At 45.0% G+C, this 21,079-nt stretch overlaps 1 protein-coding gene across 1 annotated transcript in view; it reads left to right on the forward strand.

Annotated features, from left to right (window-relative positions):
- The first annotated feature begins 1,988 nt into the window (after nt 1–1,988).
- Nucleotides 1,989–21,079, forward strand: part of BARX2 (BARX homeobox 2) — a 75,153-nt gene continuing 56,062 nt past the window's right edge. The window contains exon 1 of the mRNA XM_007183357.2: nt 1,989–2,515. Coding sequence (XP_007183419.1) covers nt 2,329–2,515 — 187 coding nt within the window. The 5' untranslated portion in view covers nt 1,989–2,328. The remainder of the gene's footprint in view (nt 2,516–21,079) is intronic.

The raw sequence follows: 21,079 nt of genomic DNA on the forward strand, positions 1-21,079 counted from the left end.
GAAAAGACTGGGCCCGAAGAGTAACGGGGCGCGCGCGTGCCGTGAGGGCCCGACAGACGGCCCGAAGGGCTAACGCTCGGTCCCTCCTCAGGGTCACCGGGTGCGATGCAGAGGCCCGGGGGTCTGCCCCACGCCGCGCCCTCCAATCCCACCAAACACGCAGTTTCTCGGCGCTGCCGACAGCTCGGCACTTTCCAGCGGGACATATAACTCCCCACCCAACAATGTCCTCGGTGCGAACGCCGCGCCCCTGGGACGGTCCCCCGCTCGTGGCGCAGCGGGTCCTTGCTCCGCCGGCGTCCAGGAGGACCCCTCGGTCGCAGCGCCGAGCGGCGCTGCCCGGGCTGAGCTGGGAGCGTTCTCGGCCCCGCGCGGGGCAGCGGACAGGCCTTGGGACCGGCCACCACAGCCGCGGACGCGCCGGGCCCAGCGCGGCGACCTCCGGGCTCTGCGGCAGGACGCGCGCCGCCACCGGGACACCCGGCCGCAGCTCTCGCGGGCCCTCGAGCCGCCGCTCCGGGAGGAGAACGAGCATAAGGAGATGTCATGAGAATAAATGAAAAGCGTCCTAAGTGGAGAGGAGGAGGGGAGGGGAGCCGGGGCGCACGCGAACACCTCGGGAATGAAGGTCCTCAAAGGCGCGTTGCGGGCCACGTCTAATGCAAGGCTCTGATTCGGTTTATTACTACTTTATCTCAGTGCCTAATTATTGGTTCTCCAGGCTTTCCCCTGCCCTCTGAATTGAATCACTGGCCCAGGCGCGCGCGTCCGCTTGCTTCCGCGGCGACTCGGGCTGCAGGGCGAGCAGCTCTGCAGCGAGCCCGCCGTTACCGGGGGCCGCGAGATGTCACCAGCCCCAAACTCGGTCTCGGAGAAGGCCATCCGCGTCTGTAATTCTCAGTCTCCTTACCGTGCGTTTCCCTTCCGGCCCCGTGCAAACTAACTCCCAGGCATAATTGCGCGAAACCGGCAGCACCGGCAGTTTCTGCCGAGCGCGGGCGAGGGGGCAGGACGCGGGCAGCGGGACGGTCCGGGTGCCGAGGCTGGGTGGGGGCCCCTCGCCCCTCGCCCCTCGCCCAACAATTCCAACTGAAAACAAAAGTTCGTTCAGATACTGATTGGAACAGACTCGGAAGTTAGGCGCCCAGGAGGCAGAAGACAAACCACCTAATCAACGCGTGTCTTCGCGGCTCCCCCAACCCTACGCGTCGCCAGGGACCCGGGGGACGAAAGCCGTGGTGCCAGAGTATCCGGCACCAGGAGCCACGACCGGGCTGACTCGCCGCACCCGGCAGTCCCGCTGCGCTGGCCCTTCTGGAGACGAAAAAAGGTTTATAAACAGAGCTCAAGAATAAAAAAGGAACACGTGCTTCTGATTACTTTTTCTTTTTAACAGTTTACTGTTACTGTTTATTTTTAACAGTTTACTATTGGGATAACGGACAGGGCAAAGGTCATTGATGGTTTGGGATCTCCGTGGAACGGTCAAGTTCGCGATCGCGGCGTACAGTCCGGGTGCCGGAACGCGCGGGCTGGGAGCCGGCTGCGAGCGTAGGGGACGCTAGGGGCGGGCGCCGTCCTCGGGAAACGGCGCGCGGAAGTCCACGTGGGGAGGCAGGAAGGCACCCGGCTCCTCGGGGGCGCCGGTTCTGGGGCCCGCAGTCTCGGGAGCCTCGGCGAAGTCTCGACTTCTTTCTACTAACCGACCAGGACGTGCCCGCCCGCCGGGTGCCGGCGATGGGAGCGCGGCTGGGAGCGCGGCATGCCCGGCGCGAGGGTGGCGCGCGGGGCTCGGCGTGGGCAGCGGCCCCCGGAGGCCTAGCCCGTTGGCGGGGGCGGCGCGCGCTCCCCGCACCGCGCGCACACACGGGCGCGCACACTGCACACACACACCTGGAGCTCGTCCCAGGAGGGGGGCGGGGAGGAGAGCCGGAGCGAGTGTCTTAAAATAGGCACGCAGACGAGCGCGAGACGCTGAGAGGCTGGAGAAGGCGATCAAGAGCGGCGGGCACGAGGCGCGCAGGTCCGCGCCGGGTGTCACAGGCGGGCTGGGCGGGGTGGGCGCCGAGCGGCCGGCCCTCCGCGCGGCTCCGCACCAGGCCCTGCGGGAAGCGCGCGCTGATTGACAGCTGCACTGTCCCCAAAAGGCTCGGCGAAGATGCTGATCCGCGGGTGGGTCTAGACGCGCAGCCCGCGCGCCCGGTGCCGGCTCCCCTCCGCGCACCTCCCGAGCCCCGCCGCCTCCCGGCCGCCGAGGAGCCGGCCGGAAGCCCCCGCCGGCGCGCCAGCCCCGCGGCCCCGGGCGGCGAGCGCTCGCCCGGGCTCACCATGCACTGCCACGCAGAGCTGAGGCTGAGCTCGCCCGGCCAGCTCAAAGCAGCCAGGAGGCGCTACAAGACTTTCATGATCGACGAGATCCTCTCCAAGGAGACCTGCGACTACTTTGAGAAACTTTCCCTCTACTCCATGTGCCCGTCGCTGGTCGTGCGACCCAAGCCCCTGCATTCCTGTACCGGTAAGACGGCCCGCGGGAGCGCAGGGGGGTGCGGCCGCTTTCGTGCCGGGGTCGGGCGCTTGACCACCTCTGTCCTCCCACCCAAGGGCGAGAGGAAGGGGCCCGGGAATTGTGGGCCCCTGCAAGAGGACTAGACTTGTCCGAGGCGAGCATTGCAGAGGCCTCTGCAACCTGGAAGGGGCCCGGCAAGGTGTCAATGGCAAGGTTAGAAAGGCAGTCAAGGCAGCGCGCCCCCGAGCGCCGGCCGCCCCGCAGCGCCTGGGATCTGCTGGCAGGAGAACCTTCCTCCTTCCCAGCGCTGCTGTGGTTTTTCAGGAAGAAAGTTCAAACCCTTGACCTGGTTCAGCACTGAAATCATTGTCTCAGGAAGTGGCGTTGCTTCTCACCTTGAGTTAACTCGTCCAACCTCCTGTCTCCACTGGCATTTTACAAGTAAGTCAGTATCCTGAGGTTCCCCGCAAAATCCTGAATCCGCTGAACTTTACTTAAAAGTATCTCCCTCTGGGGAAGTAGTTCTGGAATGTGTCGCGTTGTGGAGCCAGCTGAGGAGGTCAACCCTGTGAGTTTTAAGTGACTAAAAAACAATGATCACAATAAAAACATTCCTCAAATCTGGTTTGCTTTCTCCACAAGAACAAGACCCGTAGTAAAAATAAAGAACACTTAATAAATATACTTTAAAAATCATAGGTTTATGTAGAAAATAAATCCAAAGTTACTTCTAAAAAACTTGCATTAAGAGAAGCTCCAAGTTTCATAGTGCCCTGGCATTATAAGGATTTAGGCTCTCCAGACGTGGGTATAGCAAAAAAAAAAAAAAAAAAAATTGAAGCAATTTTTATCAAAAAAGTTATTGACTCTGCTTTCAACTGAAGGTAAAAATTTAGTATTTCCAAACCGAAAGACCCTTTGAGGGTATATTTGTTGCATTGGTGGCATGAAATAAATGAATTTAATTGTACTTACATTGAAAAAGTAAAGTGAAGAGATAGCAGTGGTTTTGAAAGATATTTTTGGAACGTTCAGGCCAAGAGCTGCTAGTACACTGTGCTTGGAATACTGCATTTTCTGTTGTTTCCATTGATAGGCTCTCTAGGACAATCAGTAAATATGTGTGTAAATACGTACAGTAAAGTTCTTTTACAACCAAGTTGTTCCTACATGTATTTGGTAATAAAATGAGTATTATATTCAATTACTCCTTTGTAAAATAAATTTTGTCTGTAAGGTGGAATTAGGCCTGGTAGCCCAGAACAAGACTTGTAATACTGCATTTTAAAAGCCAAGAAATATACGAAACAAGGTACGAAGAAAAAATTTTAAAAACAAGATAGATATGGTTGATGTTTTTACATTTGTATGTCTGCCATGCGTTAAACCTGGGATGAGTTGTCTACATAGATCTTGGAGCGGGGATGTAGGCTGATTCTTGTTTTGAGTGTAAATAATCATTTGCCATGAGAACTCAAATCCCTTAAAGGAAAAAGAGAGGATCCGTCTTAATCGTAAATCTCTTGCACCCTGAAAAGACATTGCATACCTGGAGGTCCCTAGGACAAAGCAGAACAGCTTCTCCGAAGCACCTAAGCATAGCCTGATGCCTGCAAACTTTTTAGTGACTTCGTGCCAGGCATTGACTTGAAGGCAGCTTTTCCTGGCTTTTAGCAGTCACAGAATTGGATCATAGAAGAAATCATGCTAGAAAAAGAGTAATAAATATCCTCCAAAAACAATGATCCAGTCATCAGTCGAGGTTGAGTAAGTTTTGTGTTTTATTGAACCTTGTGTGGGACATAAATCAGAGGAAAATACAGTGATTCACATATACTTTTGTGAGTGTTAAAAGTGAATCGCACATATTTCACGAACTAAAAGTTTTGCTCAGTCTTGTGCTTTTGAAGTTCTTTGATGGTTTGTGGGAGAGGGTGGTTGTTGGCACTGGCGTTCTTGCCCTATTGTTCCCGTGCTTGATTTCTTTAGGTTGTTCTTTTGAAAATGTGTTGTGATTTTGCTCTAGTTGAGATTTAAAATATAGAAACTGGGATTTGCCAGTGGAATTAAACCCATAAAAACTGGCTACAATAGTCCATCCTTTCAGATCATAAGCTTTCAGTGGGTTTACGATTACAGTTAAAGCCTTACATGTATTAGATCATGGGAATACCATAAGCGACTTCTCAAAGGTTTTGCAAATACCATGCTTTCAAAGCATATTTGTTGGTTTTAACAGTTATGTTCAGGATCACAAATCTTAAATTGGATGAACTTAATTTTTTTTTTATTAATTAAAAAAACAGCAACAAGTTGCTGGCATTCATAATGAAACTATATATATATATATGTTTTTTTTTTTTCTGGATAGAGATAAATATTTAGCACTTTTGGTGGAACCAATGCATAAAATGTTCAAATCAAGTGAAAGGCATAAATTGGAATTAAAGTTACTGAACTATCTCATCCTTTGGTTTGCTCTTTTAAGATTTATATAACTAAGAGAAGTGACCTTTGCCAGCTAAAATAATGAAAACTAAGATAATAAAGTGACCACTCTGCACAGTAAGTACATGAAATTGTGGTGGAAAAAAAGCTACAGCGTTTAAAAAGCCTCTACATAATTAAGCAAACCAAGTCGTTCAGATTTAGCAAAATCCTAATGTCAGTTTATGATCCTGATCTCCTCGGGCAGAAGAGCATGTATATTCAAGTAAGCTGAGAAATGGAAACATTTCTCATCTGGTAGATAATCACTTGACAGTAACTTATTATTAGACACCCTAACCTTGATGGACTACTCACCTTCAAAAACAATTGTTTGTTTGAACAGGCCCTTTCTTATTAAAATATAGTAATTTTAGTTTTAGGAAGCAATCTCCAGATTGACTTAAGTTTCCTAATAGATCTCCTGCATCACATAATAGATATTGAGTAAAGGAATCCTTCTCTTAAAGCCAAACTAAAGGAACATTTGTCATTAAATTTAAAATAAAATTTAAAAACCAAGCCCAAAGAGAGCCTCCATTTGAAAAAAAAAGTTTGTTATTCAGACCGTTGAGAAGGTATGGAACATGTTTAGGATGAATTTAGTTTATGACATGTTGTTCTTATTTTAAAATCTGGTAACAGTAATCCTCACTCAGAATGGAACTGTATTGCCATTCAGAAGCCAGTGATTATCTCTCATAAACATTAGAAAGTTGACAGTGATTGAAGGCCAAAAATGACTTGCAGTTTATGATATCATAAATATTGTTTAACTCTCAGGTGCATTGTTTTATTTTTCTGGTTGTGATTAATGTTTCTTGGTGGAAGAGTCCCTTGAACTGGCTTCTCAGGACGGAATAGATTGCAGAGGTAGCAGCACGGTTCCTTTCGAGGGATCTCCTTTCAGTCTGATCTTTAGAAATAGGCAGAGTTTCTAAATTTGAGGGCTGTTTGGAAAAAATGAGTAACTTGCTTCACAAAAACAGGGATGTAACAATTTACCCTAAGAGTTTTCATAAGAGGATACTGAGAAACCTAAGTACTGTGCATAATTACTTATAACTTATTATAATTATTGATACTTATAACCTAGAATTACCCTAGGACTTGTACACGCACATTTGGGGGGAGGTGAATATGGGTATTTGTACATTTTACAACCCATGGCCCCTGCATGACTTTTAGTGATTTCACTAAAACCTATAGTTTAATTCTTTTTCTCTTCTCTGGCAGAAGGGTTCTGTAGGCTCTCTCCGTGACCTCCAGCGGCCAGTCTACAGAGCTGATTGGGAGGAATCCCAGTGACCACAGACCAACCTTCCCAAGCATAACATACTTTTTTTTTTTGCGAAGTGCTAGGGTCACATCAGGGCTTAAACGTAGTTTCAGCCCGCACTGTACACCGCTGTCTTTCATATTAGGATACTCAGAAATCAGGAAGATTTTTCCAACTCCATTACACACCCGGGATAAAGCTGTGCAGTCATACCCAAGGGACAGTTAACCAGCCAATTAAAAGGGGCATGTGGGGAAGGGTGTTTATCTTAGGAGGGGGCTTTGAGAACATTTTATTCTTTGGTGGGTCCAAGAGAAACAAGTTCTTTGGGGTGGTGTCCTTGGGCTCATTTTTAGCACAAAGATTGGGTGTCGTCCTGGTGAAAAATGGAATGAGGTGTGGACCTGTGTGATGGGGGTCAGGGAGTCAGACTGCCACTTCATGTGTTGGCTCCAGTGATTCCCCCAATCCTAGCTCAGTCTTTCAGTTGGAGACCAAAACCTGTAGTATCTTGGGAACCTGGATCCTGGGCACTGGAACGTTGATAGAGAAATGTAAACTGGGGGTCTGGAAAATGATCTTTATTAGCAAGCGTTTGTATTTCTGCCAGAGGCAAATATGCTTTTATTAGCAATCACTCATCACTGCCTCTCCTGTTCCCACTCTAAGGGAAGATAAATTGAGGGAAGCACAGGATAGAGGACTCATCCAAGGTCAGCTGAGCTCTTTTGGGATCCTCAGCTGTTGTCTCCTTACTCCTTAAATTTTATGACACCTTTGTTAAATAGAGAGACTGAGGGATTCCTTAGGGGTCAGTTTTAACGAGTGAATAGTTTATTAGCAATTTATTTGCTGGTTCTCATTTTTCTAATAGCAAATGGGAAAATGATTAGAAATTTAGCAAGTTAAAATGCCTTTCCAAAGGTCTATAATCTTCAGTATCATTTAATTCAATAATTTAATTCAACAAATATTTACACTTGCTTGATGACGGCACTGCCATTATTTTTTTAAATTTATTTAATTTATTTAAATTATTTTTTATTTTTGGCTGCGTTGGGTCTTCGTTGCTGCGCGGGCTTTCTCTAGTTGTGGTGAGCGGGGGCTACTCTTCGTTGCGGTGCACGGGCTTCTCATTGCGGTGGCTTCTCTTGTTGCAGAGCACAGGCTCTAGGCACGTGGGCTTCAGTAGTTGTGGCACGTGGGCTCAGTAGTTGTGGCTCGTGGGCTCTAGAGCGCAGCCTCAGTAATTGTGGCACACGGGCTTAGTTGCTCCGCGGCATGTGGGATCTTTCCGGACCAGGGCTTAAACCCGTGTCCCCTGCATTGGCAGGCGGATTCTTAACCACTGCACCACCAGGGAAGTCCACTGCCATTATTTTTAAGTTTATTCTAAGTCTTGGCTAACAGTTGGGATATTTTAAATCTTTCTCTGAAGCACCTGTAGAGCCACTGCCAAGCTCTTTTTTGTGGTCCTCTAGAGTCTATGTGGGCACTTTGGAATTGTGAAACATTATGATAATTTAATCCGTTTGCTTACCGTCTGGATTTTCTCTTTGAACTCCACTTAAAGGGTATTATCAACACCAAAATTGTCATATTAACCTCCTTAAATACAACTCAACTGAAATTGTATATGCAGTAAATCTTTTATGAAAGCAATTTCCTGCAGTGTTGGTTGTACCTCTGGCTTGAAAATAAAATTTGTGATCCCAGCGTGGCTGGTATATAGTTGCTGGTTTTAACATACCTCAGGAATCTAAATGAGAAGATTGTTAGGTTTTTACATCCCAGGAATCTATGTGAAAAGCAGTAAGGACGGTAAATTGTTGTTTAGATTGTAGAGAGAGATGAAAACAAAAAAGGGAAGGAATAGGGGAAAAGAAAAAGAGTGGGTTTCTTTGAAATTCTTGAAGCCACTTGATTCCTCCTGGTATGTAGCTCAGTGTCCTTCCGAATGACCCTGGGGGCAACACAAAGGTGGCTTCTGAAATTCTTCTGTCCCTGCTTGGAGAGTAAATGCCCGCTGTTGATTTGACGTAGACACCTGCTGGGGCGCCTTCAGGGAAGAGCCTGGGCGGGGGGAGTGCCCTGCCCAGCATTTAGCACGACTGAATCAGTGTTAACCCAGAAGCATTTTTAGGTGCTATTTGCACTTTGTTTTGAGGTCGGGAGGAAGAGGAACAGAGACGGAAGTTAGGTAGGGCACAGATCTGAGGCTCCCGCCTTAGTACGAAGCCTGGGAACTTCCATGGGGGTGGCGGAGCCTGCGGACCACGCCGGCCACTCGTCCGCCCCGAGTGAAGTCAGTTCGCGTCCCTTGGCTACACCTGCTGATGAACCCTTAGCTGGAACATGGTTAGAGGGCTGCAAGGCTTTGGATGAGACGGACAGGTGGAGGCCTCATTTTGCATTCTGTCTTGGGGAATGCTGTTTTCCATTCCTATCTCGAGGAGGTGGTGTTTTTACTGGGGCGTCAGAGTGGACCCCACTGAGCTGGATTAGCCGCCTTCTAACCCAGGACTTGCCAAAGCCCACAGGTGCTTGCCAGACTGTTGTGAATCACTTGGCTGCAAGTCTCTTGGGAGCAGCAAAACAGGGAGGAAAAAAGAGAGAGAAGGAGAGAGAACATTTGGGTAAAGACTTCCCACATGTGGCGAAGGCCCTCCGTCCCGCCTGGCATGACTGCCTCCGGGTCAGCTGCCATGATGGTGGAAGGGTTGTTCCTCTGTCCACAGCACGGGTGAAAGGATTAGAATTGGCCTTAGAATTTACCAGGAATGGGGTTCAGACCAGGACCGTGTACCAACTTAGTGATGTTAACAAAATAAGAAATACTCTGACTCTAGGAGAAGAGGCGATTTTTCTTCTTCTTCTTCTTCTTTTTTTTTTTGTTTTTATTTAACCAGAAAACCTTTGCAGATCCTCAGGATTTAATTGATTTTTATTGCAGCTTAATAACAGTTAGAAAAAGAAATGTCTTGTTAAAATGAATGCTGTAAATAAAAACACAGTTAATTTTCCATTACAGTGTCTAATTACTTATCATCACCAGGGCATTTTTATATGGCAGTTTAACTTCTTGGAAGTGGAAACTTGGCACACGTTTAAGGAAGAAAGCAGTACACCCAGATAGATATCAGAAGATGGCTTAATTATATTTGGTCTGGAGTTGACTCTTGCCCATGATTACTCCGCGAAAAACAGGCAGAGGGTCACTAAGGAAAGTCTCTGGTTTCTTTAGTGCCGGTGGAAATTGAATATGGAGGAAGATCGTTCTGAATGTTAGATGAGGTGCAAGTACGTGTAAAAAGGGACTCCACTAGTCACTGGTTGAAGCTGGTGTCAGGACTGCTTGATCGGCCTGGAGGTCAGCTGTGTACGCTCCCTGACTCCACTGGCAGAGTTCATAACAATGAACATGGCCTTTCTCCAAGGAGAGGCCAGGATGCAACTGAGTAGAAGCCAATCTGGAGGACCTCAGCACGAAACTAAATATCTTAAGGGTCCAAGCAGAGAAGCTTATGTGATTCCTTTTTATTGCCTCTCTCTAGCTCACCACCATGTCCTTAGGAACACGTGCTTCTGGATATTGGATAAATATTAGAGAAGTATTTTCACAATGTGCCTGCCACCAAAGTGATGTCAATGTACTTTTGGTCATTATTGAAAAACACACTTCTGTATGTGATAAGCGATAGGATGATTGTCCTTTCACTTTTCTTATATGAGGGTCACTTATGACGTGTGGGGACATGGAGAGGTCTTGTGCCCGGTGGCATCGCATGTAGTCATGGCTGTGTTTCCACCCTGGGAATACCGGACAGGTCCCTAATACTGATTTACCTGCCATTCTCCACCGCCCACTTCCCTCTTCCCAGAGGTCTTTTCATGCAGGTACTTAACCATTGCTGAAATTCAGGATCATGGTCTCACAGACAAGATCACAGCCACTTGTAGATTGGAGGATGTGTAACTCTGATGTTTCTTTTAAGCACCATCTGAGAGAGTCAACGTTGCACACTTTCCTCATTGTAACTTATAAACAACAGAGTCCTGATATTATGTCTTTGTATCCTGGGGAAATCGGAGCCAGAGGTACTCAGTGTCCTCTTCCCGAGTTCTGCAGTGTTTATCCCAAAGGGGGCTACAAACTGGGGAGAAAGGCTAGAAATGTATACTCTAAACCCTGAACCTCATTATTCATCTTCATAACGACACAGTAAGTCCCCTACATACGAACCTTCAAGTTGCGAACTTTCAAAGATGCGAAAATGCGTTCGCAGGTCCAGTCACGTAGGTTAGTTCACGTGTCTGGCATACACTGTCACGTGCGCACATCCTCTCCAAATGGTTGTGCTTTTGTGTACTTTACTGTACAGTATTGTGTAGAGTACAGTAGTACAGTATCTTTATTTCAAGCCTAGGATGTCCGGAAGCAAGCGTAAAAGCAGTGGTGATATAGCTGGTACTACTGTACTTTTCAAAGTACTGTACTGTAAGATTAAAAATATTTTCTTTATTTTTTTTTGTTTTTTTTAATGTATTATTTGTGTGAAGAGCATTATAAACCTATTACCGTACAGTACTCTATAGCCGATTGTGTTAGTTGGGTACCTAGGCTAACTTTGTTGGACTTATGGACAAATTGGACTTAAAAACGTGCTCTCGGAATGGAACTCATTCGTATGTAGGGGACTTACTGTAATAGAAATAGTGACTTGTTTTGAGGCTTAGCGTGTTACAGGCACTGGACCCAGTGCTTTTCATTCAGCTTCCAATCGTTCCTAAGCGATAGTATCTCTGCTTTACTAATGGAAGCTGAGAAGTTAAGTAACTTTCTAAAGTCACTGAATGTATAAAGATCTCTTCCAAAGCAATAAGAAAAAAGGCAAGTAGAAAAATTGGCAACTCATAGAAGTGAAGATCTAGGTATCCAGTGAGCATGAAAGGATGTCCCTGGTAATCAGGAAAACACAAATGAAAACAAGGTACCATTTCATACCCGTCAGACAGGTAAACATGAAAGACTCTGATGGTATCGCTCAATGACAAGGATGTGGAACAATAGTTGTTCTCATTCCCCGATGGTGGGAGGGTTATTTGGCACAGTTGCTTTGGAAGCAGCGTGGCAACACCTCGAAGCAGATACACACATGCCCTCAACCCAGCAGTTCCACCTCTGTTTATGCCCTGAGAAATCACTGCATGTGTGCAACAGGACACTGGTAGAGGAATGCTCATTTCTATGTTGTTTATGATAGTGAAAAATCTCAAACAGTCTAACTGCCCTTCAGAGGAAAAAGGACAGAATTGTGTGTATTATATTCAAGCAGTGAAATTCTATGCAGTGATGAAAATGAATGACCCAGATCTACTTGTATTAATACAGATAAGATTTAGGAATACAAGGCTGAGGAAAAAAAACACAAGTTGTAGATTGATACTTACAGTCTGATACCATTTATGTAATGCTGGGAAACATGCAGGCCAATACTGTATATTGTTTAGGGAGGCAAGGGCATGGGATTGGGAGGGCTATACACAGATTTTTACTTTCCTGTGTAGTAATTTATTTATTAAGGAAAAGAAAAGGCCTAATGTAAGTACAGCCAAGCATTAAGATTGGGCAAAGCTTGGTCATGGGCACAAGATGTTCCTTAACATTATTCTTTGTACTTTTCTGTATGTTTGAAATTTTCTATAATATAAACATTGAAAAATGATAGTATGGGAGACCCCACATATCCATAAAACTCTTGATCTTGGGGGACTTTTGATGGTTTTCTTAATAGCTTTCTATCCTGAGACAAGCTGTTAAATACAAGCTTCTTGTATACAGTCTCACAGTGGGGAAAGAACTTTATAATTAGACACATGTGTACAACTCACCCTGTAACAACCACTGCGGCTTCTGAAATTGGCTTTTGGATCTCACTTACATCCCCTGGCTGGGTGGGGATGTCATTTTTCACCAAGATAACTGCTTTCCCCCAAGTAATGCTTTGGCATGTGAATAAATGGGCTCTGAGCTGGGCACTAGGGCTGGAAGGAACTGCTGATGGAGTGTATGTTTGTTTTCTGCAAATATCCATCACTGATCATGCAAGGAAGAGTCAGTAGGTTCTTTCCCCTTCTTCTTAATGATGTTTCAAATCCCAGTAAATTGCCTTTGATTGCATCTTGCTTTGATAGGTAACTGCTCAAATGATATACCACCCTCGGCTTTTGACCAATGGTCATTACTATTGACAATTTAACTTAAAAAATTGTCTAGGGACATCTGTGAATACCAAAGAATCAAAAAAAAAAATTAAAATGTAGCTTCTTGGCAGGGAAGAATCATGTTGGTATTGGCATGTAAGCTGGCTGAGTTCTCTTTATATTCTGTAACCATGATTTGATTTTAAAACTTTGGTGTGTGGTATCAGGGATTGTTAGGAAGGGATGAGAGCTGTTACCATGGTAATCACACAGAGAGCTGTCTGTTAGGGATGATGAATGGTCGTCCTGTGGTTTGGAGAGGGTAACCTGGACCACATTACTCTCCAGCGACAACTCTGGTAACAGGTGTTTTGTTCAGCCTATCTTAACAGCCAAGGCATTCATCTTTTCTCTGCAAAATAGTTCCAATGTAGAAATGTTGCTTTAAGATATTGTGACAAAAACCTGGCCCTTTGGGAGCTCTTTCTGTGTCCCTTCAGAGGGAAAGTAGTCCTTGGTGTGAATGAAACAGTTTGTACAGTCAAGAGTTTGCCCAAGCATTTCTCCTTCTGAGACCACCCCTCTCTGTCCTAAATCCATATGTAAACAGAGAAGCAAACAGATCAAAGCCCTCGGAGCCCACGTCCCACGCCAGCCATCAACAGCCAGGGTCGCTGTGCTGTCTTTGGTGCTTGGCAGTGCAGCCGTGGTCGGCAGGAACTAATGAGCGCATCTAGAGGAGGGTGGCTAAATTGGACAGGACTGAAAGGCCGGTGGATCTATCAGATTTGCTGCCAGTGGACAGACGTTCAGGGCTGCAGGAGCAAGGCCTTCTGCATGTTGTCTTACCTGGATGGCTGCACAGGACGGCAGCAGTGAAAGGAACAGATTGAAACTTCATTTGTGCCTTACTCTGTCCCCTTCCTGCGTCTCTCCAGTGAAACCTTATTCCTCGTAAAATGGACTCTCCAGGCTCAAGGCTGTGAAAGGAGTGAATGTTATCGAGAGAGATGTTCCAAAGGGCTGTGTGTGGCTGTCTGAGAAAGATAATATGCGGATGTTGGTCCTGCTGCCCGGACAGCCCGATCACTGGCAGCAAATCTGACAGCTCCGCCGTGGATCTTCTCTTTGGAACGACTTGGGAAAGTACGGGCGAGGATTTGGGATATTTATGGTTAACTTTGAACAAGTTTCATTGAGGGAGAGGGATATATTTGAATAAGGTTCCAATCCAAGTCCTTTCTTTTTCATGACTGAACATTTGACTGAAATAATTGGTTGAAACATTTGATTGAAATCATCCCAGAGGAGATTTTTTTGGGAAGATGTTGTTAATTTTGTTATCCCTGGATATTATGGCAATTCAGTATTGCTCTTAGCACGTTAGACAGCTGTGTGTCTTGGAAGCATGCTTTCAATCCTCGGTTTGGGGGATGGCATAAAGGAATGTCCTATTGGAGGGCTGATTTTTTTAAACTGGGACATTGAGCCTTGGCAGTTAGAACAATTAGCTGCGTAAACAGAATGTGTTTCACTTTTCAGGGAACTGGAAAGTAAAAATAACAACAATTATAAATGGTAACTGGGAGCCAGACGCTGGGTGCTTGTCTACACTAAGGAATTTAAACTGCATGGAGACCCTATAGGAAGCAGTTACTATTATAACTGGTTTTTGGGGGAGGAAAGTGACAGTCGGGGAGGTTGAGTAAATGGCAACGCGGCCACATGAGGAAGTGGCAGAGTTGAGGTTGGAACTCAGGTCTGTCTCTTTCAATATCAGGTGCCACCCTAACAATGTATACAATCATATGTCAATCAGAAGTCAAGTCTGTCTCCTTCCACGGAGGCCCCATGCTTTACGTAAAGAAAGGTCCAGGGAGTGTGCCGGCTCCCGAGGGATATATTTTGAACCTGTTAACTCCTTTACACATATTTATAATCATTTGACATGTGCCAGTCTGTCTTTCATTTCCTGTGATTATTTGGGTTTCCGAATGATTCCAGACGAATTCTAAGCAGCAGTGGTGTCTTTGGAGGAAGTGGGTGGTTGGGAGATTTTGGGGCCTGCTGCCATCCGGCTGGGTGACCCTGAACTCATCCCACTGCCTCTGGACATCAGTGTCCGTATCTGTGTAACATTCCCAAGTCTCCTTTGGTCACAGTGCTTCCTCGAGCTTTGGAAGCTTCTTCTGGATAAAGCTTTTCTATGGGAGTCGAGGGTGGAATTCCCAGGCATGTATGCGTTAATTCATTTATTCATTCTTGTGAACCAGAGAGAAAGTACTTAACAACTGAATGCCAACCAATTGCCTTGAGACTTAAGACTTGGAATATTTTTCACGAAATACTCATTATTAAGTTCAGTGGGAAAAAAAAAAAATCTGGCCATTTGTTTGTCATGGCTTAAAACAGAAGAATAAGAGATTAATTTTTTTCCCCCACATTCTATCCAGTCAGGCTGGGGTGGGTTCTGGGGAATCTGTATTTTTAAAAAGAGATTATAATGAAAAGTCAAGTTTGGGAATCACTGTAGTGTAGATGATGGCTTAAAGATGAGCTTGAGGTAATTTACAGCCATGACTCAAATCTATGAAGCAGTTTAGTGGAGCGATCTTACTGGATAGGTTTTGAGTCAGATGGTCCTGAGTTGGTTTTTGTTTTATTGTCTGTGTGACCTTAGGCAAGTCATTTAGCCTTTCTGACCCTCAATTTCCCCATCTATAAACAGAAGATAGTAATAACTACCTAATAGGGTTAGTCATGTAGGTTAAATGAAATAGTGCGTATAAAGCACTTAGCATAGTTCCTGGCATGTAAGTACTCAGTAATTGATAGCTTCTATTACAAATAATTATCTTATAATAATAACCTCAACTTGGTTGGCTGAAGCACAGCCCTATAGAGAAAGATTACTATTCGTGGTGAATGAAGCTCAAGAAAAATTAAATATCCTTTAAAAACCACTTCACTCTAGGGCATTCTTGTGGGTTATGTCATTACACTGGCTGCCTCCTAGGGCCTCTTGCAACCTGGGTGGTCCGTGAGCTGTTGAAGTTCAAGGCTTCATGAATAGGTATGTTTCATTCCCCCCATCTTTCTGTTTTATAGTGTGAATTCAGAATTTTGTAAATTCATACATGAGTGGCAAAAACTGGTCAAACACTACAGCATCACAGAATGTGCTTTGTTACTCTATTTTTTTTTTTTACAAGAGTTGCTCAGGATTAATTACCCCTGGGAAGTGTTTTATCATGTGGCTGTGCCTCTCAAGAACCGTTTTTAGAAAAGGGGCAGAATTTCTCAGCACGTTTAATTTTTTTTTCCTTTGAAGAGTAGAGTTAGGGATAGTCTTTTCTTTGGGAAGAGGCTATGAGTATTTTTATTCTCTTGTCTCAGAGTACTGAGAGAAGAAAAGAAATTCAATTGAGACCTTCTTTTCTAATTGGTGGTGTGGAAAGAGGTAGCAGGTTGGGAGATAATCCTTGTCCTCGTATAGTACTGGGTCTGTGATTCAGAGGGAGTTCCAAATGAAGCCTCTATATTACAACTTTCAGTTGCTCATGGGGATTGTTTACAGTTGCATTCTGTGTGGAAGGGACTGAGTGCACAAGGTTCTGCATGGATTTTTACTGGAACTGTGTTTCTTAACTAGTCACTAACGTCTTAGGAAGCCAAGTAATGCTGATGAAATACTTTCATTGGTGGATGCCCTCCACGGGGTGAGAGAAATCCTTTTGATGAGGGTGAATGGAATTCTTCCATGGGTTGAAGGAAGCCCCAGTGACCAGGGCAGCACCTCCGTCCAACCATTTATACTGATGATTCCTTTAAGCAACCTCTAGTGAAATCATCCAGGTTCAGGCGTGGGTGGGGGCCAGCTGGAAGCAGGTGGGCTAAGACACGTGGATGTGTCATCCTGGTGCCGTGGGGTGGTATTGATTCGTGGAGAGAACGCCGGCGTGGTCCCCTAAGTGCCTCAGAACCATTGTGGAAATAGGACTGAGCTGGAGATACGGACCTTTGGCCACTTGTTGAGGCTATTCTGTTCAGTCTGTGAATTCAGAGAAGCCAAGTGTTTCTACTCTGGTAGGAGGGGAGTAGGCAGGAGTGGGTGAGGGGTGAGAAGCAATGATGGGGATGGGGACAGGAGAGTCGGGGGGAACGAAACGATTATCCTCCTGACACAGGGATCCTTACGTGCTTGTTCAGCGTTTGTTGTCCAAATCTGAAAATGAGAATGGAACATTTCATTTGGGAAATTGCCCCGTGAGTACGTGTTTCTTCTCAGAGGCGTAACTCAGAACTGACAGCCAGGCGATGACTTGGGGTTGGGCCAGGGCCCGCCTAGCCACACAGGTTGCCTCATCATCATATATATTATGATAATATATATTAATGATGCAATAAAGAGTTGCACCATCCCGGCTCACAGAAGATCACCATTATCCTATTAAGATGCAGTAATAGTTTTCGTGCAGCACAGTGCGGGAGGTGTGTGCACTTGAGGTGAGCAGGCAATGGGGGCGCAGAGTTCAAGGTAGAAGAGCTGTCAGAAAGCCACCCCCAGGGCTCCGCACGGGCTCATTCTGGGCCGGCTCAGTGCCTCGGTTTCTGCCATTGATAAAACAGACCCTCCTCCCCTTTGTGGGGGAAGAGTGGTTGATTAAGGGGTATTAATGTAATGCCTGGAGGAGATCAGGGTGCGGTGAACAAGCGCAGTCTCCACGTGAGGGAAGCTGTTCAGTGTCAGGGTCATTCCGTTTCTTCCTAGACGACTAGACCCCAGGGAGGCCAAACCTGGATGGCCAGCTGTCTTCCTGCTGCCACGAGCTAAGGATGCCATTTACATCTGTGCACAGAAGAGAAGAAATTAGAAGAACAATCTTCTGTGACATGTGAAAAGTATATGAAGTCCAGATATTGGTGTCCACGAAGTTTTACTGGCGACAGCCACTCCCCTTTGTGTACATATGGAGTCATTTTGATGGAGAGTGTGGCCCACTGGACCTGAAATATTTACTGTCTGGCCCTTCTCGGGAAAAGTTTACAGACCCTTGAACGAGACTGTTGGAAACAGGGTTCCTCGGCTCGGTGAAATGAGGTTGTTACTGATCCACAACGTGTGATGTCATTCTCGGCCCCCAAAGACCTCCTTTGTTGTGTCACAGATCGGGGTCTCTTGTCATCCCGTGATGTGTGGAGGCCTGAAAGTCAGTTTGGTGGGGAATTTTACAAGGACTCTCTGAAATTGAGATCAGGCTCTTAGCTCTACGGAAACATTCCCAAACCTTTCTAGAAATAACACTAGATTTTTCTGCACAGAGAGAGGGGTCAAAAATATTTACAGGAAGGTGGCTGGGATTCCACTGAATTTGGGGGACTTTTCTTTGCAGTTCTAACCCTCCCTGGTTTTGCCAGAGGATATCTGAGGATGACAACTGATGAGAGATTGGGAGCGTCAGAATTACTGACCTTATTCCGTTTGAGGTTTGGGTGACTTTTATATGCTTCTTCTTTGACTTTAATTTGTTGCCCGGCCCTTGAAATAATAGTAATAATCATGAACATTGTGTAATCACACAGGCCCGTCCGGAAGGGTGTGCATCGCTGGATAAAGCACTTAATTGCTGGGGTGCTTTCTGCGGTGGAAATGCACATCTACATGTGCCTGTCAGAATTGTCAACTCGCGAGGGTCAGGGCTGCCAGGCCTCTCGGGAAGGACCAAGCATGACTCTCTTGGTGCCTCCGTCCCATTCTCACTTTTGTTTAGGCACTTGGGAATGGGTAAGGCTTCAATATTTTCTATGGCAGCCCCTGAGTCCTGAAGCGCTAGTGAAGTGGGAGATTGAAATTAATCTGACTTGGCGATAACTTCCTATTCGTTGTTGGGTTTCTCCAGCCACTAGGCTGAGAATCCTTTAGGTTTAGCCCTTCCCACTGGGATGGAGTGGAGAGGGGTAAGGACAAGAGGAAGGTAGAGTACCTTCAGAGGAAGAAGTGATTGATGTTGCAGGTAAAATTCTGCCTCAAAGAGAAGTACGTGTGGGACACGCTACATCTGACTTTCTTACGCCGGATCAGAGGTGAAGTCACAAAACGACAATAATAACAATAATAAGCAAAATAAATATAAAAACAAATAAACGTAACAGCAGACACTTACATAATACTTCCTATGTACCAGGCACAGCTCTGAATGCCTTACATAAATTAACTTATTTAATTCCTACCCCAATCATATGAGGTACTATTATTCTTCTCATTTAATAGAGAAGGAAGCAGAAAGAAGTAGGAAGGTAGATAGACCTCTTCTTGGGTGGAGAGTACAGAAGAGAAGAGAATAGGCAGTAACACTCTAAGTCGTATAGAGACTGACTACATGAAGGGAGATTCTCTGATCTCCATGATGCTAACATAGAAAGACAAAAACCCTACGCAAAAGATACAGGAGGAAAAGCAGAGAAGTCAAACCTTCTCTTAAAAATACTTTTTCTTATATTACAACTCATTGGACTTTCCTTACCTAGTTCTTTATTTCTAGGCTATACACCCCTAGAGTGATGAGGACATGTTTGTTTTGTTTTGTTTTTTCCCAAGGAGCAGTAAAGTTCTTACACAGCTGGAGCCCTAGGGAATGTCTTGGTGCCTAAATTTGCCAAGTGAGTTAGTGATGGATGAGGTTCACTATTTTATCTACTATGCTTCACTGCCTTAGGTATTGTTCCAGGCTGCATATGATTTAACTAAATTTCACCTGATTGTTAAATGTTGGGTAGATAAAAGTATTTATAAAATATATGTAGGGTAAAAAGAATAACAATACAGAGGGGTTGGGGGAGGGATGGACTGGGAGTTTGGGGTTAACAGATGCAAACTATTATATACAGGATGGATAAACGACAAGGTCCTGCTGTACAGCACAGGGAACTATATTCAATATCCTGTGATAAACCATAATGGACAAGAATATGAATAGTATATATACACACACGTATAACTGAATCAGAAATTAACAGAAATTAACACAACATTGTAAATCAATTATACTCCGATAAAACACAAAGAATAACAATACAGTGAACACCTGTGTACCCACCACTTGGTTTAAGAAAGAGGGCATTTAGTCTGAGTCTGCCTGTGCCCCTCCCTGGCACTGTCCCCAGCCCTTTGCCCATTAGAGGGAACCCGCATCTCAGTTATCTGTGCATACCCTGCTTTTGTTTGGCATTTTACCATATGTTTGTATCTCTTAATCACATGTTGTTTAGCTCTGCTCGTTTTTGAACTTGACATAAATGTTATCATACTGCATGTATTTTTGTGACTTGTGACACATAGATTCCAAGAATCCCCTATGCTGTGTGTAGCTGCAGTTCATTCATATTCATTGCTGTATAGAATCCAGTGTATAAATATTACACAATGTATTTACCCACTCCATTGATGGACATTTGGGTTGCTTCCAGTTCTTAGTATAGATATTGCTGCTTGAACATTCTTGTTAAATTCTTTTTGAAAAACCAGTGGCCAGGAGGACTTACTTAATTAGTTTTTCAATGAAAAAGCATAGTCTTAGAGCTTAATGAAAATTATAATGTCTATTCCTTGCACAGATAAATGTAGCTTTCATTTGGGGGCACATACTACATATTAAATGGGTTTATTTATTTATTTTAGGGGTTTTTTTTGATGTGGACCATTTTTAAAGTCTTTATTGAATTTGTTACAATATTACTTCTGTTTTTTGTTTTGGTTTTTTGGCCACGAGGAATGTGGGGTCTTGGCTCCCTGACCAGGGATCGAACCCGCACCCCCTGCATTGGAAGGCTAAGACTTAACCACTGGACCGCCAGGGAAGTCCCCAGTGGGTTTATTTTGAATTGCCGTTTGGGTTAATTTTTTTCCAGAATTGGCAATGATCTGTGTATTTTATTTTGTAAACAAATCGAAGCATTTATTGTAAAAATCACTAGCAAAGGACTCTGCCCAATTTTACAGGAAAGGCTTTGTAAATATTTTGATAAACAAATTTGAAAATACTTAGTGTAAATTAGAACTTGAAGTACTTTCTTCTCTAAATTAAACACTAGATAAGCATTTGTCATCCAGAGCAACAAACAAACAATATTGCATTATGTAGCTCAGAGGGTCTTTGCCCACTCCTGTTTATTTGGAGACTAGAAAAGAAATTCTTAACATTTTCCAACTTAAAAAGATAGGCCTGAAAAAGCTTTTGAAATCACTTACAGAGTTGTACAAAGGCACAGAGATTTAAAGCAGGTAAGGAACTAGAGTCCACTCTGCTTTTTTTGACTGGAAAGAAGACCAAAGCTCAGAGTAATTAAATGACCTAGCCACGATCACAGCGAGGCCCGTCAGCCTTTTTTTTTTTTTTTTTTTTTTTTTTTTTTAATTTTTATTTATTTATGGCTGTGTTGGGTCTTCGTTTCTGTGCGAGGGCTTTCCCTAGTTGTGGCAAGCGGGGGCCACTCCTCATCGCGGTGCGCGGGCCTCTCACTATCGCAGCCTCTCCTGTTGCGGAGCACAGGCTCCAGACGCGCAGGCTCAGCAATTGTGGCTCACGGGCCCAGTTGCTCCGCGG

This window comes from Balaenoptera acutorostrata, chromosome 9, assembly GCF_949987535.1.
Source record: "Balaenoptera acutorostrata chromosome 9, mBalAcu1.1, whole genome shotgun sequence".
Classification (NCBI taxonomy): domain Eukaryota; kingdom Metazoa; phylum Chordata; class Mammalia; order Artiodactyla; family Balaenopteridae; genus Balaenoptera; species Balaenoptera acutorostrata.